A 19,604-nucleotide genomic window follows, 5' to 3' on the forward strand; every position below is an offset into this window, starting at 1 on the left:
TTTATCTGTGTTCACCCCAAATCTGCCACAGAAAATCAGGCGACTCTTCAGAGCAGATCTGAGGGACAGTCAGGAGGCGTTACAAATTTGATAAATAAATAAGTATGTAGAGAGTGAAGAAGAGAAGCAGAAGTCTCATCTATCACTGAATATACCCCACAAATTCCAAATGATTAACAGCATGGATGTATAAAACTCACTAATTTGTGGATGCAGCATTCCGGAGAATTCCATTCCTCCTCTGGATGATGCTAAACCTTCTCCAGACCTTACTGTACTGGGGGCAGTTGACAATTTCCAGAAATAAAACCTCCAAGCCACAAACAGCTTTAGATAATCTAATGGTGGTCTGAGCCCAGAACAGGTCTGTTTTGTCCAGGAGTTTTCTGATTCAAAGAATTTATTTCTAGGAACTGCCAAACTATCCACAGAATAGCAAGTTCCGAAAGTCTAAAGAGAAAACAGAATGTTCTAGAGTTCTAAGAAACATTCAATTCCTGAATAGGTGAATTTTGCATATTTAACATTTCATTTTTATAAATTTCAATAGCTATGGAAATAATATTTAAGATACAAAGAGCTATGAAAGTCTCTTAACAGCAACTTACAATCCTGAAGGCAAGCTGCTGATGCTGAGGCCAAAAGAATATTCAATAGCTTCTACCAGGACAAAATCAAACATCACTGATAGCATCCAGGAACCCAGCAAAAATGACTGAAAAATAAAAATTAAGAAGTCATCATCAAACTGTACACCTTTTATAACAGAAAACTCATCAATTTCAAAAAAATACAATGTTGAATGGGATGATTACCAATGCAGCACATACTGTTATCTCCAAATCCAAATATGATTCACTATTCTAATTCCATCTAATCTGGAGACTGAACTTTTCATGCTGGCAAAAATAGGGCCATATAAGAAGGGCTGCATCTTTTATAAGTAAGTATATGTATTCTAGTTCCTAGTGGTAAGCCTCCCAGAACCATAAGGGAGTCAGATGGCCTATAAAATAAATAATAATATTTAGCTGCTACAAATTCTCACAGAAAATGGATTGCACCCAAAGAACAAAATCTAAAGATACAAGATTTATGTGGAGAAATTAGGATTACAAAATATAGACTATACTGTACTAAACAATGGTTCTGCAGTAACATCCCAGAATTCACTATTGAACCTGCAGAGTTGAGTGCTCAGGTTGTTGATGAAATAAGAACATTTCTACTGCAGGAACTGTTTCTGATTTTGGATAACAGCCAAGTTAGGCCACGAGTCTTAACGTTGCATAATCTATGAACCACCAAGAGTCCTTCAGGATTGCAGTGGGATATAATAATGAATTAATAAATAAATATAAAGAGAATATAATAGCAACATTAATGGCATAAACATTTAAATACTCATAATTTCATTCTCTGAGAACTACAGTTCTGCAACCAGATAGCTGCTGTATTATGTGATACACATTAATTTCATATAAAATGCAGAAATTATCTGTGACCGTTCCACAGCATTCACACTGGAGTAGAATGAACTGTCCAGGTGGTTTGTAAGCTTTAACAGTATATATAAAAAATTCCCCTCTCACCCCTATGGGTGGTACGTGTCTTCCTCAATCTCGGGTCCTCTATCAGAGGCCTGGGAGTTTGAGGGTTCTGCGCAGTATCTTAGCTGTTCCTAGCACTGCACTCTTCTGCACAGAGAGCTCTGATGTTGTTCCTGGGATCTGTTGGAGCCATTCTCCCAGCTTAGGAGTCATGGCCCCGAGTGCTCCTACCACCACTGGGACCACTTTGGCCTTGAGTTTCCACATCCCCTCTATTTCCTCCTTCAGGCCCTGGTGCTTCTCCAGCTTCTCATGCTCCTTCTTCCTGATGTTGCTGTCACTTGGTACTGCTACATCTATCACTATCACTGTCTTCTGGTCTTTGTCTACTACCATGATGTCTGGTTGATTGGCCAGTACCTGCCTGTCTGTCTGGATCTGGAAGTCCCACAGGATCTTAGCCGTTACTCACCACGACCTTCTGTGGAATCTCCCATCTGGACTTGGGGGGGGTCTAGCTCACACGCTGTGCAGATGTTCCTGTACACAATGCCAGCTACTTGGTTGTGCCATTCAGTGTATGCTGTTCCTGCCTGCATCTTACACCCTGCCACTATGTGTTGGACTGTCTCTGAGGCCTCTTTGCACAATCTGTACCTTGGGTCCTGTCTAGTGTGGTAGACCCCTGCTTCTATGGATCTGGTGCTTAGTGCCTGTACTTGTGCTGCTATGATCAGTGTCTCAGTGCTGTCTTTTAGTCCGGCCCTTTCCAGCCACTGATAGGATTTCCCAATGTCAGCCACCTCAGCTATCTGTCAATGGTACATCCCACGCAGGGGCTTGTCTTGCCATGGTATTTCCTCCGTTTGAACTTCCTCCCATGTCTGCTGCTGCCTGAGGCATTCTCTCAGCAGCTCATCTTTGGGTGCCATCTTACTGATGTACTCCTGGATACTCTGGGTTTCATCCAGGACAGTGGCTTTGACACTCATCAGACCCCGCCTGCCCTCTTTGTACAGTCTCTGGGTGTTGGACTTGGGGTGGAAGCCTCCGTACATTGTGAGGAGCTTCTAGGTCTTCACATCGGCAGCCTCCATGCCTTCCTTTGGCCAGCTCACTATACCGGCAGGGTATCTGATGACTGGCAGGGCGTACATGTTGATGGCATGGATCTTGTTCTTCCCACTGAGCTGGCTCTTCAGGACCTGTCTTATCCTTTGGTGGTATTTGGATGTTGCTGTCTTCCTTGCCTCCTCCTCATGGTTCCTGTGTGACTGTGGGACACCAAGGTATTTATAGCTGGTCTCTATGTCTGCTATGTGGCCCACTGGTAGTTCCATTCCATCGGTCTTAACTACCTTCCCTCTCTTTACTATCATCCTGCCACACTTCTCCAGTCCGAATGACATCCCAATGTCCTCGCTGTAGATCCGTGTCAGGTGGATCAGTGAGTTGATGTCTCGTTCACTCTTAGCATACAGCTTGATGTCATCCATGTAGAGGAGGTGGCTGATGGTGATTCCACTCTTGAACTTGTACCCATATCCAGACCTTGTGATTATCTGGCTGAGGGGGTTTAAGCCTCTGCAGAACAGCAGTGGGGACAGTGCATCACCTTAGTATATGCCGCACTTGATGGCCACTTGTGCGAGCTGTCTTGAGTTGACTTCCAGTGTTGTCGTCCACAGTCCCACTGAGTTCTTGAGGAAGGTCCTTAGTGTCCTGTTGACTTTGTATAGTGCCAGGCATTCACAGATCCATGCCATGTCTTGTAGCTTGGCAGCTAGGATGCCTGATAGAACTTTCCATGTTGTGGGGAGGCAGGTTATTGGCTGGTAGTTGGATGGTGCTGTTCCTTTGTGAGGGTCTTTCAGGATCAGCACTGTCCTTCCTTGTGTTAGCCAGTCTGGGTGGGAGCCTGCTGCTAGCCTGCTGCTAGCAGTTGGTTCATCTGTGCTGCTAGGTGTTCATGCACTGCTGTTAGTTTCTTTAGCCAGTAGGTGTGGATCATGTCCGGGCCAGGTGCTGTCCAGCTTTTCATGTTCTTGACCCGCTGTTGGATGTCTGCTACTGTGATGGTGACTGGTTCCTGTTCTGGGAGATTGCTGTGGTCTGCTTTCAGATCCTGCAGCCACTTTGCACTGGTGTTATGCGTCTTCTCTTTCTCCCATATGTTCTTCCAGTACTGTTCAGTTTCCGCTGCTGGTGGCTCAGCTGTTACTCTGTGGTTGCACTGCAGTTGGGAGTACACTTTGGATGGTTCTTTGGAGAACAGGGCATTTATTTTCTTGGCCTCTGCTTCTCTAGTATCTCCTTAGCCTGGCAGCCAGTGCTGTGAGCCTTTGTTTAGCAGTCTCTAGGGCTTCAGATGGAGTCAGGCCCATATATTTTTTCAGTAGCCGAGTTGTATCCTTAATCTCCACATGCTTCTATAGTTCCACCAGCTGATTGACTTCTCTCCGAGTTGCCTTGATCTTAGCCTCCAATCTCATTTTCCAGGGTGGGTATGTACTGCTGTTCTTCTTGATTGTGTAGCCAAGCATTTCCAGGATTACAGCAGCTGTAGCATATACCAATTCATTGGTTTCAGTTATGGTGGTAGTAAGGATTGTCTGGAGGGCTCTGTTGGCATCTTCTAGCATACTATCTGATGGTACTTCTCCATTGAACCTTGGTAATCGGACTTGAGGGTGGACTGTAGCTAGTTTATCCATGATCTTATGCCTCATATCAGCTGCTGTGCTCTGTAATGGAAGGGGTGGCAGTGACATTCCAGCTTCAGGTGTTGGCTGCACATCTGTTTGTTCTTCCAGGTCTGCTTGAATCCGGGCTGTAATGTGGAGTTGGTCTATCTCAAGTTGTGAGAGCAGCTTCCTCTTCACTATGTTGAAGTGCTGGGTAACTAGTTGTTTCTCAGTGTGGATGTAGGCCTTCTGTCTATCCATAGTTTCCTCATACGTTTCATATATCCCCTCTCATTAGGTCTGCTGTTGTAGTAGCATTCCATCAATTCCAAGTTCTCTTGTCTCTTCCATGTATGGCTTGTTCCAGTAGCCCACTTAACATCAGATTGTCCTGGTTCCCCAACATCTGACGTGGACCTTGTTAATCCGGGTGACGTCTGAGCTGGCATGACTCTCTTAGTTCGTGTCACTCTCATATTTGAGGTAGGCAGGTGAAGCATTAGGGGGTCTTTGCCCAAGGACCCCTACTGGTACGGTAGGTACCAGCTGGGATTTGAACCCCGGTCTCCTGCATCAAAGGTGGTGTTCTAACCACTACGCTATCCAGCCGCTACAATACACAAACACACACACACACAAATAATATGCTGCTTTAATTTTTTTTTGTGATCCACCATTTGCATATAGTAATTTATTAAAACTATAGTCCTTTTAAAGCTAATTAAAGTATTTTTACTGCTAGTTAAAGAAAGAGGGACATACACCTTGACTTATGAATTGTAACAAATATATGGAATCAGTCTACACAGTGGTCACAGTCCTGGCTTCAACTGATGAGCAGAGCACCACTCTGTAAAGAAGGCACATGAGAAGCCTGGGGGCCACAGGGAGGCATGCAGGGAGCTACAAAGTACAGTATCTGCATAAACTTTGATATCAGGCCAGGACCTAATAATCTAGAGGCCCTGAAAATGGGGCCTGGAATCCACGAGAAGCAATTACAATACAGCAATGTCACAAACAAGGCTTCCTACTTGTTAGGAAGTATCAACACTTTCCTACACAGAAACACATCAGAAATAAAGTGTGAAGTTCAATAAATGAGGGCTGGCCTTTTGAATATTTACACCTATTCTCAAAGAGACAGTACTTGAGATAAGTAATACACCTCAGATGAGGATATAACTCTTAAACCTCAGAGCAAGCTGCTTAGTTGAATTCTGTCCAAGTTCCTGCTGTTCAGGACCCTCATTACAGATACCTAAAGGTACCACCTTGTGGATTTCTGCAAGATAGAACAGGACCAAACCAAGGAACAATTTATACACTGCAGTGCATACTCATACACTCACACACAGAGTACATCTTTAACTGCTCCCTTAGAATAGAAATGCCCATTCATTCATTCAGGCTGCTACATACTGCTCTATAAAATTGTTGTATGCCGCCCAGAGTCACCTTGTGTGAGATGGGCGGTTATATAAATATAATAGCTAGATAGATAAATAAATTAGGTCAGCAAACCCAGAATGGTTCACAATATAGACCAAATAAAAAGAGTAAAAAAAATCAAATATTATATTACAAAAAACAATTTCTAAAGGCAGCACAGGTTCACCATCTGTGCTGAGAGCATGCCAAAGTAGGATTGGTTTTACTGCATTGCAAAAAGCAAGCATGACTGCAGCATCATGTAATTCAGGGGCAAGGTTTCCATAGTGTGGGCCCCCGCCAAGAAGACACATCTCTGGGCCTCCACTCATTTCTTCTCATGAGGTGAACTTGAGGTAACCTGATCAAGCTTAGAAACAGAAGAATCCTTTTCCACTATCACATTCTATGCTACGTTCAAAGCATTTTACAATTTTTTTTCCTTCTAAAATTATATTCATTGAACTAATAAACTAGCAATCATTTTCCTTCCTTATTTACTTAAAGAAAGATGCATTTTCTAAGTGGAAATATAAAAATGGCTCCTTCGAATTTTTGAATACCTATTGTGCTAAGTACAGGAATAGGAAAAGGAAGGACAAGTGAGGAGTGTAAATATATTACTTTTGAAACATGAGAACAAAACCAGAACCTGAACTTACTGAAAATTTTCTACTGCCATATCGCCTTTCAAATATCCTGAAGTTGTAGATAAGCAAACTACTGCAGAAAGTGTCTTTGAGATCAAGACACACCGTTCGCCCACAGAGCAGCCTCCAAATCTGAAAGGTAGTAATACACAGTAGTTATAGTTTTCCCCTGTATTTTATGGAAATAATATATGGCAGGCAAACTTTAGCAGCTGGGAGATATACTTCTAAAAAAACTGAAGGTGCAGTGGGCAGAATGATACTGCAATGACACGGGGCCAAATTTTTCTACATATTTCCTTCTGTATTCCTGAAGACAGTGAAGTGTTACAATTAAATACAAGTTTAAACACTAATGTTTATTTTTCTATCATGAAATGGCAGGAAATAGCTTATTTATTTATTTGTTTGTTTGTTTGTTTGTGTTCTCTCCCGCCCATCTCCCCTACAATAGTGGGAGGTTTGTGGTGGTTTATGGTGGTTTGTCACTGAAATTCAGCTAACCCGTTTTTGGGGCCACTAAAATTTCAGGGACAGTAGGCAGGTTCCACCTCCTGCCAACTCCAAAACATATGCTTGGGTCATGATAAAAGATGACAAAAACAGCAGAAAATATACTTTCCAAATGTCAATTACTCTTTTCCATAAGCCATTTTACCAGAATAAAGGGCTTATATGAGTAGATTGTTCTTTTCTTTACAACTTTCACCTTATAAATTATATGTTAACTGAAGTCACATTTTCCAGGTATAGTTCCACTTCATCTACCCACGAAAGTTCTTCCTACACTCCAAAAACCACCAGCCCATAGCACAGGAAATGTGTAAAATGCACAAGGTCATAAAATGCTGTTAACAATTGTCAAAAGGAATCCTTCTAGCAAGGACACTGCTATTGTTGGAACAAGTATTACCTTACATCCCCATTTAAAGACACAAGTAAATGAAGGAGTGTCAGCACGCTTCAGCTACCCAGGCATTAAAGTGTGCTAAAGGTAGCTATAAATATTTTGCCCATGTTAACTTTTTTTCCTTGTGCCCATATCATCAGATATTCATTTCAGGCTAAACTCCATACTATATGTGGCTGAGCAGACCTATGCTTTTTTATTTGCCTCAATTACATTCACAGCAGGGAAAGGGAACACATCTCTGTCTGATTTAAAAACAAGAAGGATTTCTCCCCCATTTTCTGTATACATCAGTTTTCCTTCATCCAGACCCCAATACATTGTAAGTTAAGTCCAGCTGGGAAGAGAGCAAGAAAGTAAAAAAGAACTACTGTTGAGAGATAAACAACAACTGGCAGTAGAAGGACTCAAATCCCCCACCACTTGCCCCTTCACACCTTAAAAGGGACCCTTCCAACCACTTTCTCAATGCTTGGGACTTCTCTTTAAAGGGACAAGTTATCACTGTCACAAGTATTAATATAATTCTATTATCTCTATATAAATTTGGGGGTGCAGATCATATCCCCATGGATTCAGATGCGATATCCCACAGACTGAGTCCTGGGCTTGGAGGTGCTGTCTAGCATTATGTATGAAGCAAACCATCTAGCAGTATTACTACTGTCAACTCAAGTTCCCCTCACCTGAAATACACTTGGAAACAACTTGTTTTTCTCCACGGTTACCAGCATAAGCTTTGGACATAACTCATCACCTTTGAACAAAACTTTACCCGATTGTCATCATGAGGAGAGTTATGAGAGAACACACGCTAACTAATGGGTTAACGAAACTAACAAGCAAATAGAGACTTCCTCCTTCCCACACTGCAGCCACAACTAATTTCTCACATATCTATGTTTTACATGAATGTTGCTCTGCTATTGGTTGTGGTATGGAGTCTACATCATTCTATATTTAAAGTTCAAAAAATTCACACCACAGTTCACATTAAAAAAAATTAAAGAACATCAGTCCTATAAAGCTATTTTATACTTACCCCATATCACAATATTATAAATCAACTGCTGCTTACCTGAAATTCTTCTTTTACTGCTTGCAGATTGTATGTAAAGAACTTTTGATAATGCTGAAAGAGTAGAGCCAGCAGGAGTGAGAAGGTGCTTGGTATTATTAAAAGACCCTTTGACAGAGGTGCTTTATCTTCAAAAGAAAAAAAAAACCACACACATATGCAATAAAGTTATGGTGAGAATTCTCAAAACAGTTTAAAAAACAATCATGCTATGTGATGATTTTTTTAAAAAAAACTTTAAAATCAATTTGTTTTATGATTACAATGAAATGTATTAGACTACTAAAAGAACTTTCTAACTCATTTTACCAAAGTTTTGGCTCAAGTTGTGAAAACAAAACAAACTAGGGGTGTGCAGAAACCACCCAATTCACTTCAAATGCTCAAACTAAGCCAGAAAATGATGTGCCATTTTGGGTTTCTCTGAGGAAAGCCTGAATCCAGAGAATGGATTCTCCCAATCCAGTGACTGGGAGAAACAAAACTCCATTCTCCCATAGGAATGGCCTGGAAAAATACAAAATTCGCTTTCTTTTTCCTCTAATAGAACAGATTGAAAAACACAAGCAAGCTAGAGCTTTATAAGGAGGTGAAGCACGCTAACAAAAAATCTGATGTGCTTTTAAAATATGATTTAAAGGAAAAGAAATTGCTTGCAATATTGTTATTTTGAGATAGATGATACCAACACTCTTAGCATAAGAAACATTTTTTGTGCAAAATGCTAGTGCCAAACAGCACACAAGTGCACGGAGTAGAAACAGAAGAAACTTATTATCAGAGGGTGTTATACTATAAGAATGAACTTGCTGTTCTTTCTGTATGATAAATGAATTGTTAGGTGAAATCAAACTTAGCTCTGAAAATACACAGGATGAATTAATGGATGAGAATAAAGGACTACCACCATGGAGTGAATGGTATGACTATGTTTTTCCTTTCCTCCCAAATGTCCTCACCACCCATCTGAGATGCTGTAATTAGAATGAGGCAGATTATTTGCAAGGCCAGGGATCTGGCAGCAGTATCTCTATGGTCCTACCAAATATACCACTAGTCATTAAGGCAGGAATAAGCTACTTCTGGAGGTCAATGAGTGAGTTTGGGATTTTGAGAGTGTATTTTGGGAGCTCTCACAAAATAATTGCCAGGGAAGACTCACCTAGTCACAAAATCAGTGGGATAGTTCCCTGCTATGCTGTCAAGCAGCACTGGACGTTCCCCATCACTCTTCTAAGTTGTTTTCATTATTATTTTTCTTGGTAAGTGGCATTCCTTTGAACAATGCATTGGGTGTCAGCTACTATTTCCATTTGTTAAGAATGCCTAGAAGGCCCATATGTGGCTTGGAGGCATTTTTGAATATAATGAATATCCCCAGTTGCTGTTGTTTTTAAATTAAATGGGAAGAAAAAGTGGCTCATGGGATTTACATCTAATCACAGTCTTAGTATGGAAGGTGAGATAAAGCGATAGACATTCAAATTAATTTCTATCAAATGTGCAATATTTCCAGGTTAATTTTACAGCTTTATTTATGCACATCTTATGCTGTACTTGTTACAGCACTGTGGTTCTTATTTGGTGTTTTACTTCCTGATACTTTATTAAAATAATATTTGTTAACACTTTGTATACAGAAATATAGATTTATTAAATAATTTATCCTAAATTCTGCATACAATTTCGCATTCTGATTGTCAGATTCTAACCTCTTATGTATGCAACATTCCAGACTGCACTGTTTAAGTTACTAACTACAAGAATATTTAATGACTATATTAAAGACAGGCTTTAATCTGAAGCATAATTCACAAGAATTTGCTCCCAGAATGGCTCTGCATCATCTAAAATTCTCGATCTCTTTCATCTAGTTTTCTCTTTCTTACATCCACCTTTGTTCTGTTTTTCCCTCCCTATTTCTCTCATATATCATCTCTATCATCTCTCTTTCTGTTCTATCTTCATTTTCTTTCTGGGTACACAAGGCCAAAATACAAGGAAATATTTTATGATGAGTGTGTTCCTTCATATTTTTTCCTAACCAGCCATGCACACCAAGTAACCATTTTGGGGCTTTGCATCTTATATGTTTAGTTTTTGGCTACTTACAGCAGCCCTTTTGTGGGTATGCCCCCAGCATTTTTAAAGATTTAACTCAAATCCTAGGGAGAGCTAATCCTAAAGACTAACAAATTTAGCAAGGTTTTCCCAAAAGAGAGAAAACAATAGGTAACAATTCAATAATAGGAATCAGGGAATATAGATCATTAGAGCCATAGAAAACTGCCTTATAGCAAATCAGAACCTTAGTTTCTTAGTTCAGTGTTTTTCCCTGTTCTATCCAGAGATGTCAAAGGAGGACATCATTTTCCCAGGACTTTTAAAAAGCAAAGCATGTGCTCTACAAAAAGCTAATGTCCCTCTATAGAAACTCTATTATAAAATATTTTTACTTAAAAGAGTATCACTGGAGAATGAGCAAATTGTCCGAATCTACCCACTGAATAACTCAAGCTCAGCTCTCATACAGATGAGAGAAAGGGGCATAAATTCCAATGTTAGAGTAACACTATTCCATTGTATAAATTAAACAATGGAATTAAAGAGCAAATTGTCCTTTCCTTACAAAAACTCAAGTTCAGAAAAAGCATTTCGAAGTATGAATACAAGCAATTTTAAAAGGTTTAAGAAATGTTGCAATATATATTGTGATTTCCTAGAGTGGTATAAAACATTTACAGCCTGGTAGAAAAATACTGCCATTTAAATGATGTGTCTTAAAAATGCATCAATGTGTCTAATAAATGCAGTTATAAGAGGAAAAAATATTAAAATTATTTATGGCAATATGTTTTGACATTAAGAGTTCTTAACTCAAAACAAAAATATTCAATACTTCATACTGCAGTATTACAGGCAAACAGTCCCCCACAGCTATGGAGATTTTTTGGTCTTTGTCAGCAAAATAGACTTGACTTTATTAGTTACAGTGGGGCAAAAAAGTATTTAGTCAGCCACCAATTGTGCAAGTTCTCCCACTTAAAAAGATGAGAGAGGCCTGTAATTTTCATCATAGGTATACCTCAACTATGAGAGACAAAATGGGGGAAAAAATCCAGAAAATCACATTGTCTGATTTTTAAAGAATTTATTTGCAAATCATGGTGGAAAATAAGTATTTGGTCACCTACAAACAAGCAAGATGTCTGGCTCTCACAGACCTGTAACTACTTCTTTAAGAGGCTCCTCTGTCCTCCACTCATTACCTATAGTAATGGCACCTGTTTGACCTTGTTATCAGTATAAAAGACACCTGTCCACAACCTCAAACAGTCACACTCCAAACTCCACTATGGCCAAGACCAAAGAGCTGTTGAAGGACACCAGAAACAAAATTGTAGACCTGCACCAGGCTGGGAAGACTGAATCTGCAATAGGCAAGCAGCTTGGTGTGAAGAAATCAACTGTGGGAGCAATAATTAGAAAATGGAAGACATACAAGACCACTGATAATCTCCCTTGATCTGGGGCTCCATGCAAGATCTCACCCCGTGGGGTCAAAATGATCACAAGAATGGTGAGCAAAAATCCCAGAACCACATGGGGGGACCTAGTGAATGACCTGCAGAGAGCTGGGACCAAAGTAACAAAGGCTACCATCAGTAACACACTATGCTGCCAGGGACTCAAAATCCTGCAGTGCCAGACGTGTCCCCCTGCTTAAGCCAGTACATGTCTGGGCCTGTCTGAAGTTTGCTAGAGAGCATTTGGATGATCCAGAAGAGGATTGGGAGAATGTCATATGGTTAGATGAAACCAAAGTAGAATGATTTGGTCTAAACTTGTTGTGTTTGGAGGAGAAAGAATGCTGAGTTGCATCCAAAGAACACCATACCTACTGTGAAGCATGGGGGTGGAAACATCATGCTTTGGGGCTGTTTTTCTGCAAAGGGACCAGGACGACTGATCCGTGTAAAGGAAAGAATGAATGGGGCCATGTATCGTGAGATTTTGAGTGAACACCTCCTTCCATCAGCAAGGGCATTGAAGATGAAACGTGGCTGGGTCTTTCAGCATGACAATGATCCCAAACACACCGCCTGGGCAACGAAGGAGTGGCTTCGTAAGAAGCATTTCAAGGTCCTGGAGTGGCCTAGCCAGTCTCCAGATCTCAACCCCATGAAAAACCTTTGGAGGGAGTTGAAAGTCCATGTTGCCCAGCGACAGCCCCAAAACATCACTGCTCTAGAGGAGATCTGCATGGAGGAATGGGCCAAAATACCAGCAACACTGTGTGAAAACCTTGTGAAGACTTACAGAAAACATTTGACCTCTGTCATTGCCAACAAAGGATATATAACAAAGTATTGAGATGAACTTTTGATATTGACCAAATACTTATTTTCCACCATGATTTGCAAATAAATTCTTTAAAAATCAGACAATGTGATTTTCTGGATTTTTTCCCCCATTTTGTCTCTCATAGTTGAGGTATACTATGATGAAAATTACAGGCCTCTCTCATCTTTTTAAGTGGGAGAACTTGCACAATTGGTGGCTGACTAAATACTTTTTTGCCCCACTGTAAAGAGAGTCACTTACTTTCTACCCTGCTTACAATTTTCTTACCATTCATGAGCTTACACCTAGAATCTGCATGCCTTCCTGTTTTAGTAGGGAACCTTCAGAGTTACTGTACTTTTAAGGAGAAGGACAAATAACTGAAACTTCAAGTAGAAAGGTTCAACTAGCAGTACAATCTCTATTTTGCTTTTACAGGTAGCCTTCGGATTATGACCCTAATTGGGACCAGAATTTCTGTTGCAAAGTGAAGCAATCGTTAAGCAAAACATGTGATTGTGCTGCTTAGCGAAGGCAGACCCAGTTGTCCAGATTGCAGTTGTTAGGTGAGGCCCACACGGTTGTTAGACTAGGACCTTACGCTTCTCCTGCCCTGCGTGAACTGCCTTTGCTTTAACTCCCCACACCCACCTATCCCGCCCCAGTCTCTGCCCCTTTTGGTTGCCCTGCACTCCGCTGCCTACCCTTGCTGTCCCCAGCTGACCTTCACTGTCTTCTTCCTCCCACTGCTGGCCTGGGATCCAAGCACTGGGTGAGTGCAGCAAAGCCTCGTCTGCTGAAGGGAGCTTGCCAGGCACAGCCAGGGAGGAGGCAGTGGGACGGAGCTGGTGGAGGAGGCAGGGTGGTAGTGCAGGAGGAGGTGTCCTATCTTCCCTTGTCGACGCGAGGAGTGATAGCCCACAGACTGTGGAGAGTGCAGTGGCGGCTCCCGGGTAAAGGTGGCAACTGTGCGGGAGGCGCTGTTCAGGGTGGTTGCAGAACGTCCAACATGCTGAAACCCACAGACCGGTTCTCCAGAAGCACTTCCAGCGTGGGCTCTGCAGCTCATGTTGGAAGCTGTGCCCTCACCCAACACTTGGCCAACAGCAGGAGGAAAAACACAGCAAAGGTCAGCTGGGGGTGATGGAGGTGGGCAGAGATAGGCGGGTGGGGAGAGTTGAAGCAGAGGCAGTTTGCACAAGACAGGAGAACATGACTGTGGGATGCTGGAACTGGTCATAAATGTGGCCTGGTTGCCAAGCACCCAAATTTTGATCACATAACCGTGGGGGTGCTGCAACAGTTGGAACTTCGAGGACAGGTCATAACTATCATTTGTTCAGCACCGTCATAACTTCGAACAGTCACTGAATGAATGGTTGTAACCCAAGGATTACCTCTACTTTTCATTTAGGAAGTCAGAGGTCTGGTACAGTCACCCAACATACGAAACTAATTTTTTGTCATACCTACTGGAATACAAAAAGTATATTCCAGACCACAGATATAACTACAGAGAAAACAGTTCTCTCTATAACTGTTTTCTGTTACAGAAAATTGTATTAAGATCTCCCATGGTTAACCTGATTTATAACAGTGGTACATCAATTACCCCAGTTCCAAACTGTTAGATCCTTATATGTCATAAGCTAAGGCCTTGAACCTTGTTCAATAGCTAACTGGCAGTCAGGATAGTTCTTTAACAGAAGTGTAACATATGCAACCTAGACATCCTAGTTAGCAACGTCACTAGTACATTCTACATCAGCTGCAGCTTCAAGTCCAACCATGAAGGCAGGCCTGTAGAGACTACATTACAGTAAACCAAGCATGTATAATAGTAGCCAGGGTGCCTTGTCCAGGAAAGGGCATCATTGGTATACCAATGGAAGCAGATATTAGGAGCTCCTGACCACATAAGTCACTTGGACCTTCAAAGAGCACCCCCAAAATATACAACTGTTCTGAGGGAATGCAACACTACTGAGAACAGACAAAATTTCTTAATTCTTGTACCCAAGATCCACCCAATCACAAGATCTCCATCTTGTCTGGATTTATTCTCAGTTTATTGAGTTTTGTCTGCTCCTTTATTACACAGTCCCCAAATGGTGATTTTTTACTAGATAGTAGGATATATGTGCCAGAATCACACTAAGGACATTTGATCAGGTTAAGAGCTGACTGGGTAACCATATTGGAAAAACAAGGCCACTGTCTGACCACACTTGCTGAGTTCACACTAAATACTGATTCTCAAACTAGCAATCAATACATTACCTGGAGAGCCATCGCAATATTGGGATTAACTTTAATTTGCTCTACCATAAAGCTGATGGGTGCATTAGCCATGTATCATGTGAACAATGTCATACACATAGGTATACACAGTATAATTTTTAATTCTATTACTCTCAGGATCCAATGTCTAGTTCAATAGACATTTACAAGCATAGATATAAAATATTTTGTGAAGTGCAAAAGGTTTACATCAGGGTTCCGCAAAGGAGTCAGTATCAACCCCCAAGGGTCAGTGGGACTATCCATTATTGTTGTTATTATTCATAGTACTATTAATTAAAGTAGTATTTATTAAATTATTTTCATGTAATAAATGTTTGGGGGTCGATGAGCAATCTGAAACTTCATGAAGGGTATGATGAGCTGAAGAGTTTGGGGACCCCTGTTTTATGTTAAGTCTTATCCCTGTTTAATCATGGATTATGAGATGAACTATTGTTAGCAAAGTTTTCACAATATGCTAAAACAGAAATTATCATTTATATACCGCAAGAGTTGGGTCATACCAACACAGTAAATCAAAACCAAATAAATTACAAGACACTGTAGTGTGTTGTTGGAAACAGCTCTGTCTTATCTGGAAGCTTTATCATTTTATCATGCTAATTGATTACCACACTTGCCAAAGCAAAGAAATGTTAGCATAACTGAAAGAGAAGTGCTAGAGCAAACTGAAGATAGCTATCCAATGAATGACTTGGCTCAGAGAAAACCAGTTCTAAAGCAGCAGTCCTAAACAGATGCTAATGAGTAAGCTCTACCTGAAAACAATGCGTGAACCAAGTCATTCTGGTTTGGCCCTTGTACAGACTTAGTGCAATATGTGAACTAAGCTCCTGCATGTTTTTCAACAAATCAGGATTAAAGCAAGCTCTGCTCATGGATAGGAACATAATCCATGGTAAATCAGGATCCTCATAAAATGTTATCTGCATCAGCAATCATTTTCTACAAAAGCACATTAGCATCATGTACTAAGATTTATTTCAAATCTTCATGAATGCTTTTTGAATCTGGTCTGATTAAGATCACTGTAAATACAATATAGCAAGCACTGGAGTCATGTAGAACTCACTAACCCTTCATGCAGAAACATGAAAACATTCTTTTTATTAAACACATTGCTATCTGAACACTGTGGTTTATTTTAGCTCAAGATAATTATCAAAAAGGAAATATCATCTGACCATGGCTAAGTTCAACTAATTACAATGTTGTATGAGTACCACTGTTCCTTTTGTACAGAGCACTCAGCCACTGTTTTTAAATTATAATGCCTTGCATTGTTAGCCACTCTGCATTTCTGCCTTGTTTACCTGGAGAACTAACAGACCAATGGACAACCAGCTCAGAAGTTACTAGGTTTCTGGGTTCTGCAACATAGTTTAATTGGGGAAATGTGTTCTGGGGTTTGAACAGTTTCTCTCCTGAACTGGCAGGTATCTGTGTTTGTTCAACATGTTGGCCTAGAAATGGTCCAGTAAAGGGCATTGCGCAACTGCATTCAATGAGTCATGGAAATGTAGTCACAGACTTGATTCGCATATCATGCTAAATTTTGATGGTTAGTCTGGTTTTGGCTTAGTATGTTTTGTGAACCCTGTCACTGTGGTTTCTAAACCATGGTGTATGATTTAATGCATTTATGCAAACTTAGCAACTTACAGTGGTTAAAACTGTAACTAGACAATTTAATTAGGCTGCACTGTTAAACTTTATTTTAATGCCTGCTGGCTCAGTCCTATGCATGATTGTTCAGAATACATTTTTCCAATAGGATTTATATCCGAGGGGGGAAAAAAAAGACAGAAGTAGTGATGGTAAGCAAAAAGTTGGACTTTGGGATTGATGGGATACTTACTCTGGATGGGTTTTTACTCTCCAAGCAGAAGCAGTTTGCAGTTTGAATGTGCTCCCTGATCCCAGCTGTAACTGGACCTTCAAGTAGCAGCTGTGGCAAGAAGCGTGTTTACACAACTATGACCAGAGTGTCAACTGCAATCTTTCCTGAGCCAGCCAGATTTAGCAAGTTATCCAGCCCTTGTTACAAACCAACTTGACTACAGTAATGCACGCGGGGCTACCCTTGAAATGGATCCAGAAAGTCCAACTGTTGCAAAACGCAACAACTAGGTTGCTGACTGATACAAGATACAGGAAGCATATGATTCCTGTACTGAAAGATCTGTACTAGCAGTCAACTGGCTACTGGCTACAATCAAAGGTATCCCTATACTGCTGTTATAAAGCCCAACTATGCAGGTTAGGGCTTGCCTATCTGTGGTTAGTAGGACTATCTCTCCTACTAAAAACTTACCTGGTTATTAGAGTGAAGATACCCCTGATACTGGAAATTCAACTATTGGTATGCAAGGACAGGTATGGCTCCAAAGCTGTGGAATGCACTCCGTAGGTGTTTCTCAATCTTAGCAACTCTAAGAGGCGGGAAAGGTAACTCCCCCAATTCTTCAGCCAGCAAGCTGGCTGGGGAATTCTGGGAGTTCAAATCCACACCTCTTAAAGTTGCTAAGGTTGGGAAACACTGTCTTCGGGTGATGTGCTTGACCCTCACAATTAGTTGATAAAACCACATCTCTTCCACCAAGTGTTTGTTACTTTATTTAGATGCTTGATTTTTATCTACTGTTTTTTATCGATTTTAGTTCTAGTAAGTGCTCTGTTTGCATTTTGCACTTTTTCCTGTTGTAAGCCACCTGGACTGTCACAAGAGAGGAAAGATGGAGTATCAATCCAATTATAAACCAAAAGATAAGGAGCTGCTGCCGCACTTGCAAGGTTCCCCTTTGGCAAGACACCAAGCAAAATCCTCACTAAAAGCGTAAAGCTGCACCGACTGGCTAAAAAGAGAGACCTGCTCTACCCCAATTCGGATTAACTAACCGACCAGCAAGAGCTCCTCGAAACAGGCGAGGGAACTTACAGGCGGTGCTTCTCCACGCCCGGTGGCGCAACCCATGAGGCTGACGCGCAGCGGAGCGCCCCCGGGTCCGCAGCCGGCTCGCGGGTGGCTCTCTGAGCTGCGCTCTGCTCAGAGGACCCAAGGTTGGCGGGCTCCCGCGAGAACCCGCGCGGACTGGCTTCCCGAAGCAGGCTGAAGCCGGGGCGACCCCAGCCCTTGGGTTCCCTGAGCCGACGGCGGAGCCTCGGACTTTGAACCGGCGCTCGGGCTGTGAGAGGGCTCCGGGCCGGAGGCTCGGTCCCTGCGGAGGGAGGGGGAGGAGAGGATTCCCGGCGCTAAGGAGGAAGGCGAGGAACCGCCTAGGCGCGCCGCTCGGCTCCCGTCCTTTCCCCTCACGGCGCGGCCCCTCCCCCCGGGCGCTGGGCGGCGAGGGAAGCGCGTCGGTACTTACACAGCCCGCCGGAGCCCGTGCTGGTGAACATGGTCCCGGGCGGGGGGGGGCGAGCGAGCGGTTGCCCTGGCGACGCGCGCGGCCTCTCCTCTTTCCCGTCCTCGGGGGAGCCGCCGCTCCGTGGAATCCCCTCCGGAGGCCGAGCAGCCTCGGCGACGGCCGGGCCGGGAGCTCCCACTAAGGCGGCCGGGATGGGTCAAAGCCGGCAGGGCAGGGAGACCCCGCACAGCGCCCCCTGCCGGAGCCGCCGCCGCTGTTTCGTCCCCTTCCCGGACGCGCAGGGGAAGCGGAGTTTCTCTCGGCTCGGCACGTGTCCGTCCAAATAGGCGCCTGTCTGTCTTGGGGGCGGGCAGGTTGAAGTCAGCCTGGCTGAGCGCAGTGGGAGTCCCGGCCCGCTTCGAAACGCACGGGGGAGCATCCCGTCGAGTCTTGCTGGGGACCCTGCGGGCGCGCGCGCGCGGGACCGCTTTCTTGGCAATGGCAGCACTGCGGAGGGGATTGGCCGTTGCTTCGGTTTTGCTTTGCTGACTTCCCCGTCTAGCCTACGTGCCTCGGGTTTCCTGGTGATCCCACTCTCGAAGCGTCGTCCCTTGTGACCCTGCTTGGCATTCCATGTCAGCCGGATGCTGCCATCTGCTTGCAAAACTGCAGTCTTGGAAGTTAAGGGTGCACCTCTGTGCATGTTTGCACACGGGCCTGATTGACATCTCTGACACTTGCAGAGAAAACCTGAACAGGATACGGTTGCACCGTCGTTTGGGTCTGTGAAGCAGTGTTTCTCAACCTTGGCAACTTTAAGGCGGGCGGACTTCAACTCCCAGAATTCCCCAGCCAGCTATGCTGGCTGGGGAATTCTGGGAGTTGAAGTCCGCCCGCCTTAAAGTTGCCAAGGTTGAGAAACACTCTTGTAACTACTGTATAGGGTTTAATGTGTTAAGTGAAGGCTATGTAGCTCGGAGGCTTCCGGCCTGACCTTCTGATGTGTGCTTATGGCTGAAATGGAGAGTCCTATCTGTGTTAATTATGAGTACGGAAACCCAGATTAATCAAACTGGACCGCAAAATGGCACTTAAATTTGCCTCTTGTGTGTCTCAGTAAAGAGTTGAACATGCAAGAATTTTCACGCCAGAATTCATAAATTTCTCCCTTTTTTTAATAGCATTATCAGGATAGGTATATACAGTCCACTTCCCGTAAGCTGTCAGAACAGAGATACAGATGTTATGGCATGTATGGAGGCATGACAAAATATAAAAGGCTCCTTTTTTCTTATGACTCCTCCCG

General features: G+C 42.7%; 1 protein-coding gene across 2 annotated transcripts in view; it reads right to left on the reverse strand.

Moving 5' to 3' along the window:
* UBAC2 (UBA domain containing 2) overlaps nucleotides 1–18,910 on the reverse strand; it is a 97,751-nt gene extending 78,841 nt beyond the window's left edge. Inside the window, exons 1-4 of one of the 2 annotated variants that reach the window (XR_015795390.1) lie at nucleotides 18,320–18,910; nucleotides 8,304–8,431; nucleotides 6,328–6,447; nucleotides 609–715 (exon numbers count right to left, since the gene is read on the reverse strand). Coding sequence is in view for 1 of the 2 variants with exons in the window: in XM_088136495.1 (XP_087992621.1) it covers nucleotides 609–715; nucleotides 6,328–6,447; nucleotides 8,304–8,431; nucleotides 18,320–18,350 (386 nt within the window). In the remaining variant the exon portion in view is untranslated. The remainder of the gene's footprint in view (nucleotides 1–608; nucleotides 716–6,327; nucleotides 6,448–8,303; nucleotides 8,432–18,319) is intronic. The other variant, XM_088136495.1, reaches the window with a different exon arrangement.
* Nucleotides 18,911–19,604: the final 694 nt, after the last annotated feature.

The sequence above is a fragment of the Python bivittatus genome, unplaced genomic scaffold (genome assembly GCF_059951505.1).
Source record: "Python bivittatus isolate LINGU-HERP-01145 unplaced genomic scaffold, Pbiv_v1 ctg000060_np1212, whole genome shotgun sequence".
Classification (NCBI taxonomy): domain Eukaryota; kingdom Metazoa; phylum Chordata; class Lepidosauria; order Squamata; family Pythonidae; genus Python; species Python bivittatus.